We start from the raw sequence: 23,363 nt of genomic DNA on the forward strand, positions 1-23,363 counted from the left end.
GCCTGGTCTACAAGAGCTAGTTCCAGGACAGGCTCCAAAGCCACAGAGAAACCTTGTCTCGAAAAACCAAAAAAAAAAAAAAAAAGACTGTCTATTTCAAAATAGCCAGTATGGTTCCTGTTTCAGCACAATACAGTCACACCTCTTATGCAAAATAAGACATACCAGATTAGAACCTAGTATCCGCAGATTAGCACCCGGAATCTCACCAGCACAGACACTGCACTGAGCAAGTCCTTCACTCTCAACATGCTTGACCTGGACTCCTGGCCTCACACTCCTCACGGTGTCCTGCTGCTGACCCTACTGCTGGGACTCCCAGGTGAGCATGCTCAGGAGTACAACCATACCTCCTGTGTGAAGGGGAAAGTATTGACTCAGGACCTCCAAGGTCAAGTTCTCAGGACAAAGATTTATTTATCCCAGAGACACAGAGTGTAGGGATAAGAGACAATGACAGGAAACAGAGAAAGAGGGCAAGGGAACCAGAAAAGGGGAGCTGGGATATTTGCACTGGAGGGACAAAGTACTGCCTCTGGAAGAGAGGAGACAGATGTGACATTTTATAAAGGAAAAATAGGAAACCCCGTGTTAGAAAGAGGTGATTAACTGGGCATGTTAATTACGTGAGCCCAAGAAGGCTTTTGATTGTTGGATTTTAATACATTGATAGCAGAACTTTGGAAGTCAGCTTCAGGAAAAGGGATTGTCCAAATACTGGAACAGACCTTTGGGGACTAGCTTCAGGAATGTAATCTGATGGTTTTTAGCAAGGCAGAAAGAATAGGGGAGAAGGTCAATGTCTGTTAGAGCCACATGCTCCAGTGGGCTAGTGTCCCCTTCACTATGAATAGAACTGAAGGGTTCCAGGTGAACAGCAGAACTGCCACAGGAGAGAAGCTCAGAACAGTGTTCATTTTCTAGAGGCGGTGTCTGGAGTATTGCTCTGTGAGTCCATGGGTTCCCATAGGTGACCAGAAACATTCTATTTGGAAATCATTAAAAAATAATTAAATTTTCTAGTATTACAACTAACAGATTTACTTCAGTAGAACCCCACTTAAATCCATGGAACTCTGAGTCCCATCAGAGACAGCATGTCAGTTCCAAAGCAATGGATGGCCTGTCTCCACACTCGGCACTCTCTGCTCCCTTCCTGAGTAAAGGGCGGTGACATGGCTAGAAGAAAGTGTCTCTGTCAGTGCTCAGCCATCATCATCCTTCTCACTAAGTTTCCTCATTCTGTCCTCCAGTTCCTTCCTCATCTAGGGGTAAGTGTCTCTGGCAGTGCTCAGCCACCATCTTTCCCACTAAGTTTCCTCATTCTGTCCTCCAGTTCCTTCCTCGTGTGACCACAAACTTCTCACCGAGTGCTGCTGTCTTACTAGTGCTTGTGTTTTATTGGTAGGGTTGCCACAGCGTTGTACCACAGACTGGTAATCAATACAATCAATAGCCATTCATTTTGTCACAGTTCTGGAGGCTGGAAACCCAGGGTCAAGATGCCCACTAAGATACTTTCTTCCGTGATGCCTCTCCTATTGTGAATCCTACCTTCTCCTTCTCTCCACACAGGATCTCACTTCAGACTGTCTCTGTGGACCTTTTGTTTCTTGAAATGAAAGCAGTCACATTGGGTTAAGATCCACCTTGATTGACTTTTACTCCTTTAAAGACCCTGTTTCAAATATAGTCACATTATGAGGCACTGGGCTATGGCTTTGAATGTAGAGTGTAAGGAATTCATCAATACCAGGTACTCACGCATCCCTGATCTTGTTGATATTCTCCAGGGAACTTTGTTTCCCTTCATCTCATAGTAAGGATTATTGACACTCTGAGTGGTCCCTGCTCATGATTCTCAAAGGCTGTTTGACCTCAGTTTCTTCTTTGTCCGTTAGAAAAACTTGATGACTTCAGGTCAGGGCTTATCAGCCCTCAGGCTCCCCACTTTGGTTAGGGGAGCTATTGTGTCATCTGATAATAGAAGTCAAACTTTGAATCTGTCCTCACTCTACTCTCACTGCAGCTGATACTAGCAATGATTGATAAGACCTTCTGGAGATTTTAGCACTTCCTGAAGCTTTTTGTTTTTTATTTTTTCAAATTAATATATAATTACATCTTTTTTTCCCCAGTCCCATTCTCTGATTCATTGATTCTGTTTCTTTAACTGTTCTCTCTCTCCCCCACTCTCTATATGCATATCTCCTCTGTATCTCTGTTTTGTCTCTCTTTCAAACACATACACACACATTCCTAAATATATAAAAACAATTTGCTCAGTTCATATACTGTTATGGGAACAAAGACAACACCAAAACACATGACAGCATTAAAGGAGAATATTTTTCACTGACAGACATTGTGTGTCCTTGCTCTGTCTTTATATTCACATTTCAGCCTTGCTTGCATTATTCCTGTCTCCCTACCATGATCATCTGTTTTCCTACAGTCTCCAATGCAACAGAATAGCCAGCAGATTGAAATTTCTAAACAGGGATATTTAGTACAACTTTGGCTTTTATTGGCTAATTCATTTTAGGAGTTTATTTCAGTATTGTGAAGTTGTCTAGTACAAATGTCATAATTGGAGTATGAAATGTACCCAAAAATTCGTGTATTAAAGCCTTTGTTCCCAGCTGATGGAACTACTGTGAGAGATGATTGGATGTTAGAAGGTAAGGTGGACATGAGCAATATTGCCCATTATACTCTGTCTTTGTGAGGAGGTTCTGCCTCCCCTGAGACCAAAGCAATGGAGCCAGTCAGCACTGTGATCCCTGAACTGTCTGAAACATGGAGTCAGATGTAATATTACTTCTTTGCACCCTCCAGTATTTTTCAAATCAATAGAAATATAGTTTAGCAAGCCATAACTATCACCAGATGTACACCTATACCTAGAGCTAGATACAGCTCCGTAATCTTGACCAAGCTCCATGACACCATGCAGATACCCAGTGTCAGTGAATGATCCATGACCCAGAAAATCAGCTGAGGAATTACTTTTCAATGTCATGAGCATGGACACTTACTATGTCCCAAATACTGTAGAATGTACTCCACTGTTCTACCTCATGTGGGCCTACATGTCAGGTTAAGGCTCTTGTCACACTGCCACAGCACAGAAGAAGAAGGACAAACAACCCTGACGGCAATGTCTAGAGCTGTGGTTTGAATTCAGGCTGATTGATTGAGGTCGTAGGATTCGCCATCACTCCTCCCAGAGACTTTCTTCTATCCCATAAGCTTTAGCTGGTGAAATGGGCACAGGGTCTACGGGTCTCTGCTCCTGTGCTCTTCAGCTTCCTCCTTACATGCAAACAGTTGTTATTTGAAAATGTCATTCACATGGGAAACAGAGTTTCTATTTCTACATCAATCAGCAATTTCAAATGGGTTTGAGTCACATGGGAAGATGCACACTGAGCAAATCACAAATACGGGAGAATTTGTTGAGTCCTGACTATGAAGTACAGACTGTTGACAAAACGGATCCACTATCCTTCACTTTTACTATTGTGTAAAGTGCTCTTTTCTCTTCTTTGCTGAAACGATTTTCTCCTGCATCCTGTGCCACTTGACAGGCTTGAGTGTGGCTGTTGTTGCTGTTCCCCTGGATATATGGAATATTGAGGCTGCACCCCCTGTGGTAGTGTTTCTGTGATTTCTGTGGACTCATGGATGAGGGTGTAAAGGACTTACCTTCCACAAGCCTAACTGGGTGAAGTCCGAAACTCTTCCCTTCCTTAGATAGTACACAGTTACAGCAACCTGGACTCTAGAGACGGGACAGAGAAGAAGGATGGAGTTTCTCCCAAGCAAAGCTTCTGTGCAGACTCCAGTTCTTCCTAAATCAGCTAAAGCTGGGAAGGACTGGATGCAAACAAAATTTGATGAGAATCTCAAATCCATGCAAACAAAATTTGATGAGAATCTCAAATCCACTCTTCAAAGCAGATTTTGCAGATGTCAGGATAATTAGTTCAGTTTTTTGTTCTCTCCTCCCAGAAACACAAGGTCCTAGCACTCACTTGATGACTTCCTTCTCTCTCTCTCTCTCTCTCTCTCTCTCTCTCTCTCTCTCTCTCTCTCTCTCTCTCTCTCTCATAGTTGGTTGCCTCAAGGAGCAGCTGGCTACTGCTTTAGTTCTTTATGAAAGATGAGGTGGGTCCCAGGCACATGACATTGAGTTTTATATCTCCCCATATTTACCATTTTACTTTTATTGACTCAAACTACTTTTTAAGTGACAAAGAAATTATTTCATTTTAGTTTCTATTAAATATGTTCTTTAGAACTTTTCCTTACTTTCTTTAGAACTTTTTCTTACTTTCCTTTTGCTCTTTTCATATCTCAAATGAATGTTGTACAATCTTGGTCCAGTAGTATAGGACAGTGCAGTACACTGCAGTCCTACAAGATCACCAAGTCCAGGCAAGAAGGAGACAGATGTGTCAGCTATGGGACTTAGAGTAACTGGGTAAATAGGGTGCTGTGATGGGAAAACAGGCGACAAGAGAGTGTCCCCAGGTGACCACATCATGTGCAAGGGGACAAACATGGCCTCCTGGAGGGTGGGGCACTATGACCGCTTGATAGCTGCCATGTCACACCAAACTAGAACTTCTGACCTCCAAAGCGTGAAATAAAACATTTCTGTTGTGTCAAGCCATTAACTTTGTAGAAATCTGTTATGTCATCCTTGAAGTTAATATAATGTTGGGGCCAGAGAGAGATGGTTTGGAGGTTAAGACCACTTGCAATCCTTCCATGGGACCCAGGTTTAAGTCTGAGCACCCACATGGTGACTTATAACTATGTATGACTTAAGTTCCAAGATCTGTGACACCAAACTGATAACTTAAACAGGGGTTTTATTTCTCTAATTAATGTGCGTGTTATTGCATGTTGGGTATTATCACTCCCTCTGGTAAAGCAACTCCCCTGACTTGGGAGCCTGACCTAGAATCAAATGTACATCTCACTAACTATACCTCACACTTAACGTTTACATCCCAATGGTCTCAAAGAGTCATGTAATCACATCCAATACAATTGTATAAGAAGTGCAACATGCCATGTGCACAGAAAATGAAAACCAAGCTGATACTGGCATGAGAAGTCGAACAGAACTGGGGCTTCACGAAAATACTGCCAAAGACAAAGACTCAGTGTCTCTGCGACTCATTTCCTCATCTTCTACATTTGTTTGCTAAAGGTCCAAGTGAGGGGAACTGTGATCACCCCATGCTGAGGTCTAGTTTATAACATTTTTTGATGACAAACTAGAGGAGCCTGTGGGTTGCTGTCATGATGAGCACTAACTGGTGTTTCCTGCAGGAGCAGCTACAGAGGACCTGAAGGTGATTCAGCCTCAGAAAGCAGTTTCTGTCCGTGCTGGAGACTCAACCACTCTGAACTGCACTGTGACCTCGCAGCTACCTGTGGGACCCATTATGTGGTTCAGGGGCACAGGACAGAGTCGGCAACTAATATATAGTTTCACAGGAGAGAAGTTTCCCAGAGTCACAAATGTTACAGATGTCACAAAGAGAAACAACCTGAACTTTTCCATCCGCATCAGTAATGTCACAACTGATGATTCTGGTACCTACTACTGTGTGAAGTTCCAGAAAGCTGACTCGGACAAGGAGTTGCTGTCTGGAGGAGGCACAGTGCTGTGTGTCCTTAGTAAGTGCTGCCTTGTCCTCTTCACTCCTCATATCTCCAACAAGTCAAAATGTGTCCAAAATTGTGTGATCAACAATGAAGAAGCAAGCCTGTAAGTGACCCTCATGCTCATAGGGTGACTTTACCCAGCTGTGGCCCAAAGAAACTGAGGAGAGAACATGCTATGTGTTAGCGGTGCCATTTCTGATAAGTGGGGGTGAACCCATACCCTTGCCTGCCTCATAATACCTATGTTTTTCAATCTGCCCCTGTCTAGTGGCTACATAAAGACAGCTGATGCCTTGTTCAGGGACAGGGAAAAACCTGGCCTACCGCCTCCAGAGTGTATTACCTCACCCAATTAAGTCTTCTCTTTCTGCCAGACAACCTGGGCCTAGTGTATGCCAGGTTCCGTTCTAGATGTCAAACAGATAGCAAGAAGCAGGCAAGCATGAGCTCTTTCCCCAAGATGTGAGTCTCCTCCCTCCCAAGAGGAAAAGCAAATCAAGGCAAAAAGTGACAAGCCCAGGGCACAGTATGGTTGTCTTACTTGTTCTTTGTCCACAGCACACTGAGTTTGGTATGCGCCCACATTCACTGTGGAATCTTTCACCCTTGGTTTACATCTTTGTCTTGGGCCTCTCTAAACATTTTGTATCCTACCTGCACAGGCACTGGAGGTTCTGGGCAATGTAGACTTAAGTCCTGGAGTTGGTCTCCACGTAGAGGATCCCCAATCACAGTCCTGGAGTTGGTCTCCATGTAGATGTTCCCCAATCACAGTCCTGGAGTTGGTCTCCATGTAGATGATCCCCAATCACAGTCCTGGAGTTGGTCTCCATGTAGATGATCCCCAATCACAGTCCTGGAGTTGGTCTCCATGTAGATGATCCCCAATCACAGTCCTGGAGTTGGTCTCCATGTAGATGATCCCCAATCACAGTCCTGGAGTTGGTCTCCATGTAGACGATCTCCAATCACAGACCTGGAGTTGGTCTCCATGTAGACGATCTCCAATCACCAGCATAGGCATCAGGACATTCACTTTGAACTCCCTGAGAGGCCTGAAGTCTTGTTTCTTGGTCTTGATTCTGGCGATTTTTACAGCAGGAAGTATAGTCAGATTATCCAGTGCAGTCCTGTTTGAGAAGTGAGCCCAGTTTGCCAATATCCTGCCCATGACCACACAGCCAGCTGATGCTGGGATCTGGACTTGAAAGCACATCTGACTTCAGGCTAGGTCCTTGCAGTCCAAGCAAGAAACACCATCTCCACTTAGCAGCCTGGTACATATGAGATGCTGAGTCAGAATTTCTCAAGCTCGACCATAATTTCCATTCGTCATCAGCTCACCAGGGTTTTGAGATGTTCCTCACACTGGATGCTAATAGTAGTGATAGGAGAGTTACAGCAATGAAGCCATGCCATGACTCCATATCAGATCTGTTCCCTGTGTAAACAAAGCATCACAGTCCAGCAGCTAAAGATGAACTGATAAAGATTCCAGATCATGAATGCTTCATTTGTTTCAATTCATTGCCAGGTGACAAGAGAGAGTGTTCCAGGTGACCACATCATGTGCAAGGGAACAAACAGGGCCTCCCGGAGGGTGAGGCACTATGACCCCTAGACAGCGGCCATGTCACACCAAACTAGAACTTCTGACCTCTAGAGCGTGAAATAAAACTTTTCTGTTGTGTCAAACCATTATATTTGCAGGAATCTGTTACGTCACCATTGAAGTTAATATAATGTTGGAGCCAGAGGGAGATGTTTTGGGGGTTAAGACCACTTGATATTCTTCCATGGGACCCAGGTTTAATTCTGAGTTCCCACATGGTGACTTATAACTATATATAACTTCAGTTCCCTCTTCTAGATTCCTTGACCACTAGACATGTGTTTGGTGCATAGATATACATGGAAGAAAAATACCAATACACATAAAATTAATTAATATGATAATAATACATATTTTTTAAACTGGTAACTTAAACCGAGGTTTTATTTCTCTAATTAATGTGCATGTTATTGCATCTTGGGAAATATCTATGTCATTATCACTCCACCTGGTAAAGCAACCCCCCTGACTTGGAGGCCTAACCTAGAATCTGGTAATCAAATGTACATCTCACTAACTATACCTCACACTTAACATTTGCATCACTGGTATCAAAGAGTCATGTAATCACATCCAATACTATTGTATAAGAAGTGCCACATGCCATGTGCACAGAAAATGAAAACCAAGCTGATACTGGCATGAGAAGTCAAACAGAACTGGGGCTTCACGATAATACTGCCAAAGACTCAGCGTCTCTGTGACTCATTTCCTCATCTCTTACATTTGTTTGCTAAGAGGCCCAAGTGAGGGGAACTGTAATCATCTCATGCTGAGGTCTAGGAAGTAGCAGCATTTGATGACAAACTAGAGGAGCCTGTGGGTTCTCGTCATGATGAGCACTAACTGATGTTTCCTGCAGGAGCAGCTTCAGAGAGCCTGAAGGTGATTCAGCCTGAGAAAGCAGTTTCTGTCCGTGCTGGAGAGTCAGCCACTCTGAACTGCACTGTGACCTCGCAGCTACCTGTGGGACCCATTAAGTGGTTCAGGGGCACAGGACAGAGTCGGCAACTAAAATACAGTTTCACAGGAGAGAAGTTCCCCAGAGTCACAAATGTTACAGATGTCACAAAGAGAAACAACCTGGACTTTTCCATCCGCATCAGTGACGTCACAACTGATGATGCTGGTACCTACTACTGTGTGAAGATTGACAGAACGAACTCTGACAAGGAGATTCAATCAGAGGGAGGCACAGTGCTGTATGTCCTTGGTAAGTACTGCATTGTCCTTGTCCCTCATACTTCCAACAAGTCAAAATGTGTCCAATAATGAAGAAGCAAGCCTGAAAGTGACCTTCAAGCTCATAGTGTGACTTTACCCTCTACAGGGCGGGGGGGGGAGAACTCACTTCACAGACTCTCCCTGCCAGCACAGTATATAGGCCTGCTATACTGAAGGAGTGAAGTCATATAACACATTTAGAGAAACTCCTGACTTGTAGGAAATGTCTCATCAATGTGAGCTTTGTTACCAGGAAGTGATGTGACCTTGGACTCTTACTTTCCCTCCCCAGGCCTTAGTTATCAATTTAGTTGGGGTTGGGGGTTGGTGATTCTCAACCTGGTTTCTCTCTTTTCTTTGGAATAATGTGGGAAATAGAGATAAATCTAAGACCCATGTTTCTTTATTTGATCTGATATGGGTTTCGGCATCTGAAATATTAAATGTCTCCAGAATGTTCTAATATGAAGCTTGGGTTTAAAATATTCTCAGATACATTTTATGAAACAACATGAGATATTTGTGATTATTCCCTTGATATACCTGTTACATCACCAAGCTGAGGCAGAACCAACCCTTACGCTTCAGAATAGCAGTGCCCACCATGCTGCACACAATACCATAGAGACCAAGTAATTGGTATTTCTTATGAATATTTCTCTTATGAGAAATGCCAGGGACATTTCTCAGGGAGGAGACCCCAGGGTCCCCAAGATCCAACCAAGGCAGAACACTGTTCAACTCCAACCTCAGGACATAACTCACATATATTGCACAGGGCTGCAGAGGAACAGCCTGACGTTTTCTTTCACTGAGAACTCTACCTTAATGACACAGGATGTTGCTGAGCTCTGTCCTTCAACCTTCTCATGCTCTTCTGCTCTCTATAATTAGCCCCTCTGGAGGAAGTGCTTGCAGTCCTGATCGTGCTGTAAAAGCCACTGGACAACTTAGTAAGAAGATCCCTAAGAAAAAGGAGGATGTCAGGGTACAGAACAGCGTTTCTCAGGCTGTGGTTCACGACCCGTCTGTTGGTTGAACAGAACAACAGTTTCATATCAGATATTTATATTATGATTTATAAAAGTAGTGAAATTACAATTATAAAAAAGTAACAAAAATAATTTTATGGCTGGGGGCTGGAGAGATGACTCAGTGGTTAAGAGCATTGCCTGCTCTTCCAAAGGTCCTGAGTTCAATTCCCAGCAACCTCATGGTGGCTTACAACCATCTGTAATGAGGTCTGCTGTATACATAATAAATAAATGAATAAGTAAATATTTTTAAAAAAATAATAATTTTATGGTTGATAGCCACCACCACATGAGGAATAAAGGGGTGCAGCATTAGGAAGGTTGAGAACTACTAGTACAGAGACTGTGCTCCTCACATAGGGTTTTCAGGGTAGGGGCAGGGACAATCTAGAGGCATGCCATCATACACCTTTATGGATTTTGCTACAGCTTACAGTGGCAAAGAATAAATGAATAAATATATGATCTCACATCTAGTAACAGCTGCAGTGATAAATAGGATTTGCAAACACCTACTTAGGCATAGGATTCTACCTTCATTTTAATTTTTCTATGGTGATGTTTTTGTTCAGTTTTTATGGAAGGGGACATTGATGCTCATTAGATGAATATCAGGATGCAAATTATTCACCTGTTGGGGTGAGATGAGTTTTGTCATTTGGCCTGTGTAAATTGTCCACCCACGTGTAGTATAATATTAATCCCACCAAAGGTTTGGTCACTGGAAACTGAACAATGTCAAGATGACCAGAAACTCCTAATAAGGAGTGGCTGGTCCCTCAAACCTGTAGGAATATCAGGCTTGCTCACATGGAGATAGACTGACTTCAAATGACACTTGATTACACTCCTGGTTTGATGCGCATTTGAGAAGCCACATATGTAGAAATACAAATGTGTATGATATTTCCAAATACAGCCTGTCACACATACTAACCTCAGCACAGGACGTCTGCACAGCACACTGCCTTCCTCCCACTAGTCCACTCAAATGTATGCTTTCAACTAGAGAGTGTTACTGTCTGTTCAGCAAGCTTCTGTGTCTCCTATGATTAACACTGAGGACATGAAACTCCTTTAGCTTTTTCTGCAGAGAGTAATCACTGTTTTCAACCTTAAATTAAGTCTAACTGAAACCCATTTAGAGACTCAGATTAGTGAGCGCACAATGTTAAACTCAGGCTTGGCACAGATGAGACCTTTTAGTGTGCAGGTAAAATAAGAGAAAGCAAATGACTGGGAGAAGTAGGAAGGGTTCCAGCTTTGTGGCCCTTCTGTCATGTTATTTCCTGAGTTACTATAAATGTAAATGTAAAAATATTTTCCCTAGATTTGCAAGGTTTCCAGAAGAAGCCAGCAAAGCAAATGATAGAAAATATAAAATACATTGATAATTTCCTTCCTTTGTCCAGACTGACAATCACATTTGGCTTTGCCCTTCCTTATTTACTGGTGGGGATCTTTGCTAAACTCTGGAGACCATAGAACAAGGGATAAAACAGAAGGACAAATCCTGCCAAAAAAAATGACCCAAAAAACAAAACAAAAACCAAAGCAAAGAGGATAAATAGTTAATGTCTGTGTCTGGGACACAGCTATCACCTTGGAATAGAGCAGGTACTTAGTATGGTTATAGCTCTAGTATTGATCCCAAGGACTTTTCTTACACAGTGTGGAACCCTGTGTCTAATGAAATGGTGCTACCCACACTCTCTTTACTATCTGTGTGGTCACAGATACACTAACAGACCAATCATATCTGTACAATTCCTTAGCTGAAATGTTCTTCCTAAGAAAGTCCAGCTTGATGTAGGTGGACATTTACAACTACCAGTTATAGACAAAGTCACAGGAATCCTGGGGTAGTAAGAACTCACAATCTGATCCTTCTATTTACACCTTGCTAGTGTTAGTATTATAGGCATTGACTGCTAAACTGGTTGTTTGTTGTTGTTGTTGCTGTTGTTGTAGTTGCTGTTGTGCTGGGAATCGAACCTAGGAACCCAACTAATCTTACATGTTAGGCAATCACTACAACCAATGTACAACCTAACCAGTCTGTTTCTATTCCTAAAACCAAATTTTAACTTTTGATTAATTTCAAAATTAAAAACACCACTTCTCTCCTGAACAAGAGAAAAATTTTAGAAGGCATCTACACTGGAGTGGACATGGGCTGTATAGTGGCTGAGGCACCAAACCATGACATCTATTCTTATAGACGAATCTATAGAGTCTTGATCCTTCATCTGCATGTTTTCAGCAAGTGCTTTGATCAGGCTGTTTGCCAATTCACCAGGCTCCCTTATGCCACAAATCTGGATTTTTTTTCAGGATGATTTATATAAACAAGATACTGTGTCAACTGTCTTTCTTCCAATGGACCATCTCTGTGTGCATGTCCTGTCAAAGCTATTGCTGGGTAATTGAGGGATTGAGCCTGTCTTGTCCAAGGACAGTGTCCCAGGGATCTTCCTAGATACCAGCAGCGAGGAGCTTCTCTGAATCCCACAAACCTTGTGAGCATACCTACAGATCAGCTTCCACAATGAAAAGTAAATAGTAATCCTTAAACCATAATAGTTCATTCTAGATCAAAATATGGGTGATCGTGCCCAGGAACATAGATTTAGGTCACCTCAAAGGTCACTGTAGAAGAACTTTTAAGCAATTTTTGCAGGAACAAAACAAAGAAAGCCGTAAGTCAAGACACTGTCACATTGAGTTGGTAGAAACATGGAAGCGGTGGGTTACAACACAGCAGAGAACCCTGATAGAGGTGTCAGATGCCATCTGATGATACCCTTGGTATCTTGGTTAGTGAAAGCTAGTGGTCTGCTAAGTTAATACATTCTAAAGGAAAACTAATATTCTGCTTGTACATTCAAATTATTTATCTAATTCTCACAAAACTGTTATGTCAAGTACAGAGGAAAGCAATATATGGCTATTAAGATGCCTGAATATGGCCCAATATAATTTGGCTTTGGACTTGCTACATGTCAAACTCTCCAATTTATTAAATTTCAAAAAGTTAATAATAATCATAAAAGGTACAGTTTGAAGGTTCAGCTTCTTTATGGGTACTTTTGTTTATAAAAGCAAGTGCTATGTGGCATTGAATACAAATTCTTACCTAGTCTCTCTGTCATAGGGCCATCAGGGAACTGGAAATATCTTTATTATAACATCTTCTTTGAAATATTGAAGCTGGGATAGGGCAGAAAATCAAACTCCTCAGAGTTTTGGTGGGCTTGGGTGCATAAATGACCCAGGTAAAGATCTCTGATGATAAACTCCTTGTGTCCTCTCTAATGGTTCCTCCTACCACTTGATTTCCAGAACTGAAGACATCAGATACTGCTGAAATTCTTGTAGCTGTGCTCCTTGTACCCAAAATGCTACTGGTAATCGGTGCCTCTGCCATCTACATGTACAAGAAGCAGAAGGCCTGACTGTAAGTTAGGACGGATGGAGGGGGTGTTAGTTACTATCTCTTGACGTGACGACATAGCACGATGAAAATAACTTATAGAATAAAGGGTATCTATGGTCTCACTGGTCCAGCGGCATGAGTCCATCAAACCTGAGAAGCATGGAAGCAGATCAGGGAGTTGAGAGCTCACATCCTCACTGGAGAGCATGAAACATAGAAACTAAACTGAAAGTGTGACAAGTCTTTAATATCACAGCTCACCTCCTTAACATACTTTCTCTGGAAGGGCTGCACTGCCTAAACTTCACCAAAAAGTAACACACACACACACACACACACACACATATATATATATAGTATATATAGTATATAGTATATATATATATATATATATATATATACTAGAATATGGAGATTGTTTCCTTTTTTTGAGGGTAAGAAAATTTTAAAAACATGTTTACTAATAGTACATTTTAAGTTCCCCTGTGTGCAAGATCATATTCCAATAGGTTTATTTACATGAACTCTTTTATTTTGTATCATTCCACTATTTTCCCTGAATGGAAACCTTGAAGTCAGATAAATATCCTTTACTATCTATCTCAAGCTCATAGGCACTTAGATTTGAAATATAGTTTATATTTTATTATTTTTAATTGGGCTATATATATTCCCTACTCCCTTTCCTTCCTCCTCTCTCCCCTTCTGCTCTCCCTCTCTGTCCCACATGCTCCCAGTTGACCTAGGAGATCTTGTCTTCTTCACCTTCCTAGTCAGATCTATGTATTTCTCTCTTAGGGTTTTCTTTGTTGTCTAGGTTCTCTGAGGTTGGGGATTGTAGACTGGTTATTCTTTGCTTTGTGTCTAAAAGCAACTTATGAGTGAGTACATATTATAATTGTCTTTCTAGGTCTGGATTACCTCAATCAGTATGTTTTTTTTTTCTAGTTCCATCCGTTTTTCTGAAAAGTTCAAGATGTCATTTTTTTTAAACACTGAGTAGTATTCCATTGTGTAAATGTATCCTTATCCATTCTTCAGTTGAGGAGCATTGAGACTGTTTCCAGGTCTGGACATTACAAATAATATTGCTATAAACATGGTTGAGCAAATGTCCTTGTGGTATGATTGAGCATCCTTTGGGTATGTGCCTAAGAGTGGTATTTCTGGGTCTTGAGATAGAATGATTCCTAATTTTCTGAGAAATTGCCATACTGGTTTCCAAACTGATTGTACCAGTTTGCACTCCTAGCAGCAATGGAGAAGTGTTCCGGTTACTCCACAACCTCTCCAGCATAAGTTGTCATCAGTATTTTTGATCTTGGCCATTCTGACAGGTGTAAGATGGTATCCCAGAGTCGTTTTGATTTACATTTCTCTGATGGCTAAGGATGTTGATTTTTTCCTTAAATGTTTTTCAGCCATTTGAGATTCCTCTGTTGAGAGTTCTTTGTTTAGGTCTGTACTCTTATTTTTTATTTGGATTGTTTTTCTTTTGATATCTAGTCTCTTGAGTTCTTTGTGTATTTTGGAGATGAGCCCTTTGTCTGATGTGGGGTTTGTGAATATCTTTTCCCATTCTGTAGGTTGCCGTTTTGTCTTATTGATCATGTCCTTTGCTGTACAGAAGCTTTTCGGTTTCAGGAGTTCCCATTTATTAGTTGTTTCTCGGTGCTTCTGGGCTTATATTTAGGAAGTAGTTTCCTGTGCCTATGTGTTCACTTTCTCTTCCATGAGGTTCAGTGTGGTTAGTTTGATGTTGAGGTCTTTGATCCATTTGGACTTGAGTTTTGTGCATGGGGATTCTACAAGTCAATATCCAGTCATATCAGCACCATTTGTTGAAGATGCTTTCTTTTTTCCATTGTATAATTTTAGTTTCTTTGTCAAAAATCATATGATCATAGGTGTGTAGATTGATATCTGGGCCTTCAATTTGATTCCATTGGTTCTCCTGTCTGTTTTTCTGCCAATACCAAGTGGTTTTCATTACTGTAGCTCTCTATTAAAGTTTGAAGTCAGTGATGGTGATACCTCCAGAAGTTACTTTATTATACTGGATTGTTTTGGCTATCCTCAGTTTTTGTTTTTCTATATGAAGTAGAGTAATGTTTTTGAGGTATGAAGATCTTGTCACACAGGTCTTTCACTTGTTTTGTTAAAGTTACCCCAAGATACTTTGTCATTTGTAGCTATTGTAAAAGATGATGTTTCTCTGATTTCTCTCTCAGACCACTTGTCATCTATATATAGGAGGGCTACTGACTTTTTTGAAATAATCTTGTATCCTGATACATTACTGAAGATGTTTCCCTTCAGTAGGGAGTTCCCTGGTGTTATTTTTAGAGTCACTTATGTATACTATAATATCATCAGCAAACAGTGAAAGTTTGACTTTTTCTTTTCCAGTTTGAATTCCCTTGATCTTCAACTTTTGTCGTATTGCTGTAGCTATAAGCTATAACTTCAAGAACTATACTGAATAGATATGGAGAGAGTCCTTTCTTGTTCCTGATTTAAGTGGGATCAGTTTGAATTTCTCGCCATTTAGTTTGAGGTTGGCTGTTGATTTTCTATATCTTGCCTTTATTATGTTTAGGTATGTTCCTTGTATCCCTTCTTGTATTTCCTTCAAGTACATTTTGTAGGGCTGGATTTGTGGATAGGTATTGATTAAATCTGGTCTCATCATGGAATATATTATCTTTTCCATCTATGTTGAATGAAAGCTTTGCTGGATATAGTAGTCTGGATGGCATCCATGGTCTCTTAGCCTGACCTTCTGAGTTCCATTGTTTCTATTGAGCAGTCGGGTGTAATTCTGATAGGTCTGCCTTTATATGTTACTTGGCTTTTCCTTTCTTTGTAGCTCTTAATATTCTTCCTTTAGGGGCTGGAAAGATGGCTCAGCGGTTAAGAGCACTGACTGCTCTTCCAGAGGACCGGGGTTCAGTTCCCAGCACCCACATGGCAGCTCACAACTGTCTGAAGATCCAGTTCCAGGGGAATCTGACACCTTCACACCAGTGCACATAAAATAAAGTAAACAAAAAATAAGAAATATTTTTTAAAATTTTTTTTTCTTTATTCTGTATTTTTAGTGTTTTGACTATGAGGTGTGTGGACTTTCTTTTTTAGTTCGGTCTATTTGGTGTTCTTTAAGCTTCTTGTATTTTCATAGATATGATCTTTTTTTAGGTTAGGGAAGCTTTCTCCTATGACTTTGTTGAATATATTTTCTGTGCCTTTGAGCTGAATTTTCTTCAATTCCTATTATTTTTAAGTTTGGTCTTTTTATGATGTCTTATATTTCCTGGGTATTTTGTCTTAAGAATTTGTTGGATTTAACAATTTTCTTTGACAGATGAATCTATTTCCTCTATCACGTCTTCAAGGCCTAAGATTCTTTTTTATTTCTTGTATTCTGTTGTTTATGCGTACATTTGTAGTTCCTGATCGTTTACTCAAATAATCTATTTACATATTTCCTTTGGTTTGTGTTTATTTTTTATTGACTCTATTTCAGTTTTCAAGTCTTGAACTATTTCTTTCACTTGTTTGACTGCTTATTCTTCGTTTTCTTTAAGGAATTTGTTGATTTCTTCCAATTTTTTGTCTTTTCCTCCATTTCTTTAATTTTTATATTCTCTTTAAAGACCTCAATCAGCATCATAAAGTTATTTTTAAGGTAATTTTCTTCTGCTTCATCTGCGTTGGGGTGTTCAGGCCTTACTGTTGAGGAACCACTAGTGTCTGGTGGTGTTGTCTTGCTCTTTATGTTGTTGAGTGTATTCTTACCCTGTTGTCTACACATCTCTTCCTCCAATCAGAATAGGTAGAGTCTGTGTTTCAGAGGGTCCATTTTATCCAATTGGTATAGTTGGGGGCTGTAGCTCTGTTGATTGCTTCTTCAGGTGTGGGCAGAGGCGAGCCTTTGGTCATTGCTCCTCCAGGTGCCTATGGGCCAAAGGCTCAGATGATCATTCCTCCTGGTGTTGGCAGGGTTGATGCTGAAGCTCCAGTGGTCAGATAATGTCTGGAGGCCACTGCTACCATCATGGCCTGATACATTGCTGCTCCTGCTTCTCTTCCCAGTGGTCTGTCCCGGTACAACACACTACACTCATTCTTCTCCTCCCCGGCAGCCTGACACAGTCTGGCCCTTCATGCTGATGCCTATGCTTCTCCTCCCAGCAGCCTGGCCTGGCCCTCTGTGCTACTGCTCATGTTTCTCCTACCAGCCATCCAGCATGGACTGGCATGTTGCACTGCTGCTTATACTTCTCCTCCCAGTATCCTAGCCTGGCTCAGCTAGCTGTTTCTCATGCTTCTCCTTCCTGTGGTCTGGCCTTGTCCAGCCTGTCACATTGCTACTTAAGCATTTCCTCTCAGCAGGCTGGTGTGGCCACCCTCACTACTGCTCACCTTCTCCTCCCAGTGGTCTGTCAGAATATTTTTTATTAAATGCACAAGGGGAACATCAGTCTATGAACTAACATAGAAGAGGCAGGATCAGGAGGAAGGCCAAGGCATTTGCCAAACAGATTTAGGATCTGTGCTGATGACATATTGTTGAGAATTTCTCAGGAAACCAAGTAAGGGTTCACTCGGGGTCAATAAAGATATTCAAAGAGGCCTAAAGGATGTGAAGGACATGGGCCCTGGGTAGGATGTGGGGTATTGGCATCACTACTCCTGTTGGAAGTCACCATAGAAAGTGGAAAGCAAAGATCATGGTAAACAGTAATCTATGTTATGGACCAATTTTTATAGTTGGAGACCTGTAATAAGGACTGTGTCTGCTTTGGTCTCTCGGTGATCATAAAGAAGAGACTCAGAAAGACCGTATGACTCAGAGACTAGGTTTAGATGACACTTTTATGGCATGGGCACCTCATCAACTCAGGACAGGAGGAGAGCAGTATCAGGGACATTGCAGCACTAAGATACAATGTGTAAGTGGTCATTTTCCACAGATCTTCTCTTCATCTTCTGCCGCATTGGACCCTGAATGTCTGACATCACCTTTCTTGGAGAGACTGAGACTAGAAAAAACTGGTGAGAAGCTGTGAAAATCTGCCACAAATGTCTCCATTAAAGGACACCTCCAACTCAGAATTCCCTATTGTTCCTCTGCATAAGCATTGATAGCTCAGAGCTATGATGCTTCCGTTATTGGATAATATTTTTGGCGTTCTTAATCTCATTAATAAAAAAGTTTTAAAATGTACTCAAGTGAAAGTCCAAAGATAATATGCTCAAGTTATGAGGGAATATTTCAAGCTCACGCAAGTATGCAACTCAGCAATCACACAGAGGACAATGGAGAGGTAAAGGGAAAAATACACTCATGCTGTTTAAGCAGGTATGGAGATCAAACATATGATAAACAAACTGCCACATGGTGAAAGGGGGCATTTCTAGAAAAAGTAAAGGAGCCTAAAGTATCAGAAAAGTTATACTTAGATTCAGTGAGTGTCCAAAATCCAAATGAGACAGAAAAAAAAAAAAAGGAAAAGTCTGATCTGGCCACCCTGGGATGGATAGACAGACCCAACTGAAACTCAACATAGCATGCAGGAACTACACTGGGTAGGGAGAATTCTAGGAATGAAAAGGATAGTATAACAATTAATGAGAAAAAGTTTAGACACAGCGTCTTACCACATAGCCTTGACAGTCCTGTATATTGCTATGTAGGCAAGGCTCATTAAGATCTTCTTGTCTCTGCTGCCAGAGTCCAGGGATTGGATGTGTGCTGCACCATCATGACTATCTAGGAAAAATTATTCTCCCTATCCCTTTGGTGTGGCTTTAGAGGTTCCTATACCTAGGTGATGGACCCTGCCCACCTAGAACACTGGGTCTCCACTCAGGCCACAGTTTCTGTTCACTTAATCATAAGCTTTCTTTAATGGGCCTTTGTAGCTACTCTAACATCTTTCTGAAATTATAACCCTAAACCACTTAGGAATGAGATAAGGGTCAGAGCCTCCAAACACTTTTGCTTTCTCTGGCTTTGGAAATAACAAGGTGCCACAAGGCCATTTTGGGCTTCTAGACAAAGAAGAAACTGTTTTTTTTAAGTTATTTATTAAATGTTCTTTTCATCACATTTCCAAAAGTAAAAATGTAGCACTTAATTACATTTCCACAAGGCCCAAAGCATATAACTTCAAGTATGTGGAATACTTCATGCCTAGAAACACTTGAAATTGTATTGCTATTATTTGCTAGCCTACTTTAATATACCATCAGATTTTCTTAATTCTACTAAATAATTTATTGATGAATAAATTCTAAAAGAAAAAAAAATTAGAAAAGTCTGTCCTAAGAGTAAATGTCTCCCTTCCACCTATAATTTTGGTTTTTTATTATTTTATTGCTTTATAAATAATGCCATTCAAAATAAAAAATAAGAAACGCTTCAGGAGTTTGCATGTCATCCTTGCATGGGACCATACTGATCTTCTCTGTATTGTTCCAATTTTAGTATATGTGCTGCTGAAGTGAGCAGAAACTAATTTCTTAGAGGTCATTTTCCCTAAACATCCTGTTCAGTTTCAACTCTCTCTCTCTCTCTCTCTCTCTCTCTCTCTCTCTCTCTCTCTCTCTCTCTCAACCATAATTCTTGATTGATTCTATGGGAATTTCACATCATGCACCCAATTATGCTCACTTCCCAGTGTCTCCATATCTGCCCATTACCCTTGCAGAATTCCCCCTCAAAAGAAAACCCTGCAAAATTAATTAACCAAATCCCACCCAGATCAATGTGACCACAGCACCAGCTTTGCACACAGACACCAACATAGTCTCATCCTCATGGCCCTAGGTACAGAGGGGATGCTAGCTAGCCCCAGCAAGGCCCCACCCTGGGTTCCAAAATCAGCTCAATTAGCATCCATAATGGTCTTTTGTCGCCCCCTGCTGGGCATTGGCAATCAGCTTCTCAAGGATTTAGGCCTTGTGGCCTGCGGGTGCAGATCCGATGACATCACCCAGCGCCCTACTGGAGGCTGGAAGTTTGCCTTTACTTCTGCCTTCCCATCCCTCCTGGTTTTCTAGAAGGGGAAGTAAAAGTATCTACTGGTATGGAGCGCGAGTCCAGTGTATGGCCCCAGGTGAGGCTGGGAGCTGCTGCAGTGATTTTAAGTGGGTTCCGTGTCTCTGCTTTACAGTGCAATTGCTAAAGACCATTGCAGAATTGCGCTGGAGATAAGGAAAGCCTGTAATGAGGAATTACGGTGTAATTAATTGAGTGTAGACTCATCGACTCCTCTACACTTCAAGATAGTAAAGGAGGTCGGATTGTGTCTGAAATTGTAACTTTAGGGACAATGCCCACCCATTAAATTGTTGAGTATGTGGGGGAATTGGTTATTCACCTCCTAGATCCACATCCGATTCCATAACAGTTCAGTTTTGTATTTTCTCTCTCAAGCCATTGAGTTAATAACCTATACACCTTTGGGTATATTGCCATCATTGCAGTGTTTGACCTACTAGGAGCCACTCAGAAATAAAAGGAGAACACGATTGCACCTAGGTATGGTGGAGAAGGTTTACTGTAGATCTGAGGGAGAGAACAGCCAAACAGCCAGATGCATATGACAGAGTCCAGGGTGTACATGACCAGCCGACTGAGCTGGGCTGTGTGAGGAAAGGGGGGGAAAGGGAGAGAGGGAAACTTTCAGGGTAGGGTTGAGTGGGGCAACATGGAACACGTAGGGACTGAAGGATGCTGGGACAACCTGGCAGCCAGGTCGGCTTTGATATGTTAAATAGGCACCACAGCCTTTTGTCCCAGATTAAAGATCCGAGGACCCTTAAATTGAGAACCAGTTCCTTCTTCTCCTTTTTGGTATTGGGGATTGAACTCAAGCCCTCATACGTGTTAAGTTTGTGCTATACCACTGAACACCACGCCCCTCAACTATATATTTTTTTTGGGGGGGGGGGGGTTCAAGACAGGGTTTCTCTGTGGTTTTGGAGCCTGTCCTGGAACTAGCTCTTGTAGACCAGACTGGTCTGGAACTCACAGAGATCTGCCTGCCTCTGCCTCCCAAGTACTGGGATTAAAGGCGTGTGCCACCACCGCCCGGCTCAACTATATAATTCTGAAGATGGAAATTAACTTAGAAATATTGCATCGCAATCATGGAAACAGTTTGGTAAACTGAGGTAGAAACTGATGTTGGCAGCTGTTGACTAGAGATTTGAATAAGCTAAGAATCAGTGTGATTCATTTAAAGGGATCACCAAAATTCAGAAAAAGACTAAAGACGAAAATTAGATGAAGTGTTTTTTAGGGCTACATTCAGAGTTTGAGATCAAGGTGGCAAGAAGCAACGAAAGTCATGCCAGGCTAAAACCGGATCCTGGACTACAGCGGCTGTGTCCTGGTGAGACCCGTTCATGTTTACTTTTGTTGATTACCGGGCTTTTGTTGAAGACAGTCCCCGCCAAGAGCCTGATCCTAGCGGTGAAAACAGACTTTCACTGAGGTGAATTTTATTTGTTTTAGGGATGGTTAGCACTCAATCTTCACAGCCCCATTCTGGCCTAAGAGCTATCTGGGCAAATGAGCTGTAATAGTCTTGAGCAACACAGTTGGGCATTGACTTTTAAAATGGGAGCTTGCAATTCGAAGCCAAATTCGCTATCCTCCCTGGGATGCCTCTTACAAAATCTTTATAAATTGGGACTGTCTGATACAATCTGTCCCTAATGGCTAATTTCCCTATGCACTAAGATTTGGCCTCAATAAGATCTTGATAATGGGACACATTGGCCACCAGAGGGAAGCCTTGAGCTTACTTTCCTTCAAGACCTAGAAAATTTTGTCACTGTGGAGACAAATAGACAGAGCTCTCCACTATCCATGGCTTTGGGGCTCTGCACTCCTGGGTATGTAAATTTTTCTTTCTTTTTTTTTCTTTTTCTTTTCTTTCTTTTTTTTTTTTTTTTGGCTTTGGAGCCTGTCCTGGAACTAGCTTTGTAGACCAGGCTGGTCTCGAACTCACAGAGATCCGCCTGCCTCTGCCTCCCGAGTGCTGGGATTAAAGGTGTGAGCCGCCACCACCCGGCTGGTATGTAAATTTTTCATACTGGTTTCTGAGAATGTTAGACCCTAAGATCTTCTTGTAACAAGAATTACAGGAAGTTGTCAAAAATTAGACCTTGATCTTGGGAATGAACATTTTTTAACTGCCCAGCCATGTTTCTAGTGCTGTAAGGAGTAAAGCCTATTTGTATCATTTGAAGTCAAGAAATAGGGATAAACTCATATGAGAGAAAAACTCTATTCATGAAAATGATTGTGTAAAGACGTTATACATCACAGTTGTCTTCAGCTTCAAGAAAAAACATGTTTCATTTATTTTTTATCATAACCTTGAAGGAAGTCAATTACTTACCATCTTCACTGAAGACTGATAGCAGATCACTTCGTTGTGGTTTCTACTTTGAAACATTTGAGGTAGATACTGAAGGGTGCTTCATATGTGACAAATCCATTTAGTGAAGTTTATTTTGTGGTCCTTACATTTCTTCTGTGGCTTTTGTTCATATTCTATTGTGCTCTTATTTATTGATTGATATTTTTATGCTGTACTGTGTAGAATAGTATCCCCATCATCTAAGTGATCCATTGTTTAGTTAAACATCAGGCAGTGTGTGATTATACTTTTAAAGTAAGGGTGTCTATGAAATAGTGGTGGGTTGTTGTTTCTGGTTTTGTTTTCATATTTCCACAAATTCCCAAATTCCCTTGAGATTTTCTTGTTTGTTATTCAGCTCAGCTTAGATGTCAGTAATGATTCAAGAATACATTTGAGCCGGGCGATGGTGGCACACGCCTTTAATCCCAGCACTCGGGAGGCAGAGGCAGGCGGATCTCTGTGAGTTTGAGGCCAACCTGGTCTACAAAGCTAGTTCCAGGACAGGCTCCAAAGCCACAGAGAAACCCTGTCTCGAAAAAAACAAACAAACAAACAAAAAACAACAACAAAAAAAGAATATATTTGAGCCCATTATCCTTATGTGTCCATGTCCTGAGTACAAGTCTAAGAGTGGATGATGTACTCCCAACATTTGCTGTTTTACCAACACAATTTGACAATGTTAATGTCAAAATGCTTACTAGAAGAGAATATAAGAAACATTAATGACCTCATGTGTGTATTCAAAGCAATATTTTCAATTATCTGTTAGAGATGTAATAAAATAGGATAATCACCATTCAACTGTGTATCTCATACTGTAGCTTGATGTTTTATGTGTGTGTATAAACATATATTAGAATATACACACATAAATATTGAATTTCCATGCATATTCCTGTCCCCATAGTTAATCATTTGTTATTTCT

At 41.2% G+C, this 23,363-nt stretch overlaps 1 protein-coding gene and 1 non-coding gene across 4 annotated transcripts; one reads left to right on the forward strand and one right to left on the reverse strand.

Moving 5' to 3' along the window:
- Positions 1-203: 203 nt before the first annotated feature.
- LOC130867033 (signal-regulatory protein beta-1-like) lies at positions 204-18,166 on the forward strand. 3 transcript variants are annotated; one of them, XM_057758758.1, is made up of 5 exons: positions 204-322; positions 5,347-5,697; positions 8,160-8,510; positions 12,898-13,012; positions 17,968-18,166. In XM_057758758.1, exons 1-4 carry the CDS (start codon positions 250-252, stop codon positions 13,008-13,010), a joined length of 888 nt encoding a protein of 295 aa, XP_057614741.1. In that variant the 5' UTR covers positions 204-249; the 3' UTR covers positions 13,011-13,012; positions 17,968-18,166. The 3 variants fall into 3 exon arrangements, with proteins under 3 accessions (XP_057614741.1, XP_057614744.1, XP_057614742.1); XM_057758761.1 differs by lacking the exon at positions 5,347-5,697; XM_057758759.1 differs by lacking the exon at positions 17,968-18,166 and having other exon boundaries at positions 12,898-13,299.
- A 1,236-nt stretch (positions 18,167-19,402) lies between these two features.
- Positions 19,403-19,508, reverse strand: LOC130867151 (U6 spliceosomal RNA). The gene has a single exon (XR_009056418.1). It is a non-coding gene; the product is annotated as a U6 spliceosomal RNA (small nuclear RNA).
- Between the last annotated feature and the right edge of the window lie 3,855 nt (positions 19,509-23,363).

The sequence above is a fragment of the Chionomys nivalis genome, chromosome 26 (assembly GCF_950005125.1).
Source record: "Chionomys nivalis chromosome 26, mChiNiv1.1, whole genome shotgun sequence".
NCBI classification, from domain to species: Eukaryota; Metazoa; Chordata; class Mammalia; order Rodentia; family Cricetidae; genus Chionomys; species Chionomys nivalis.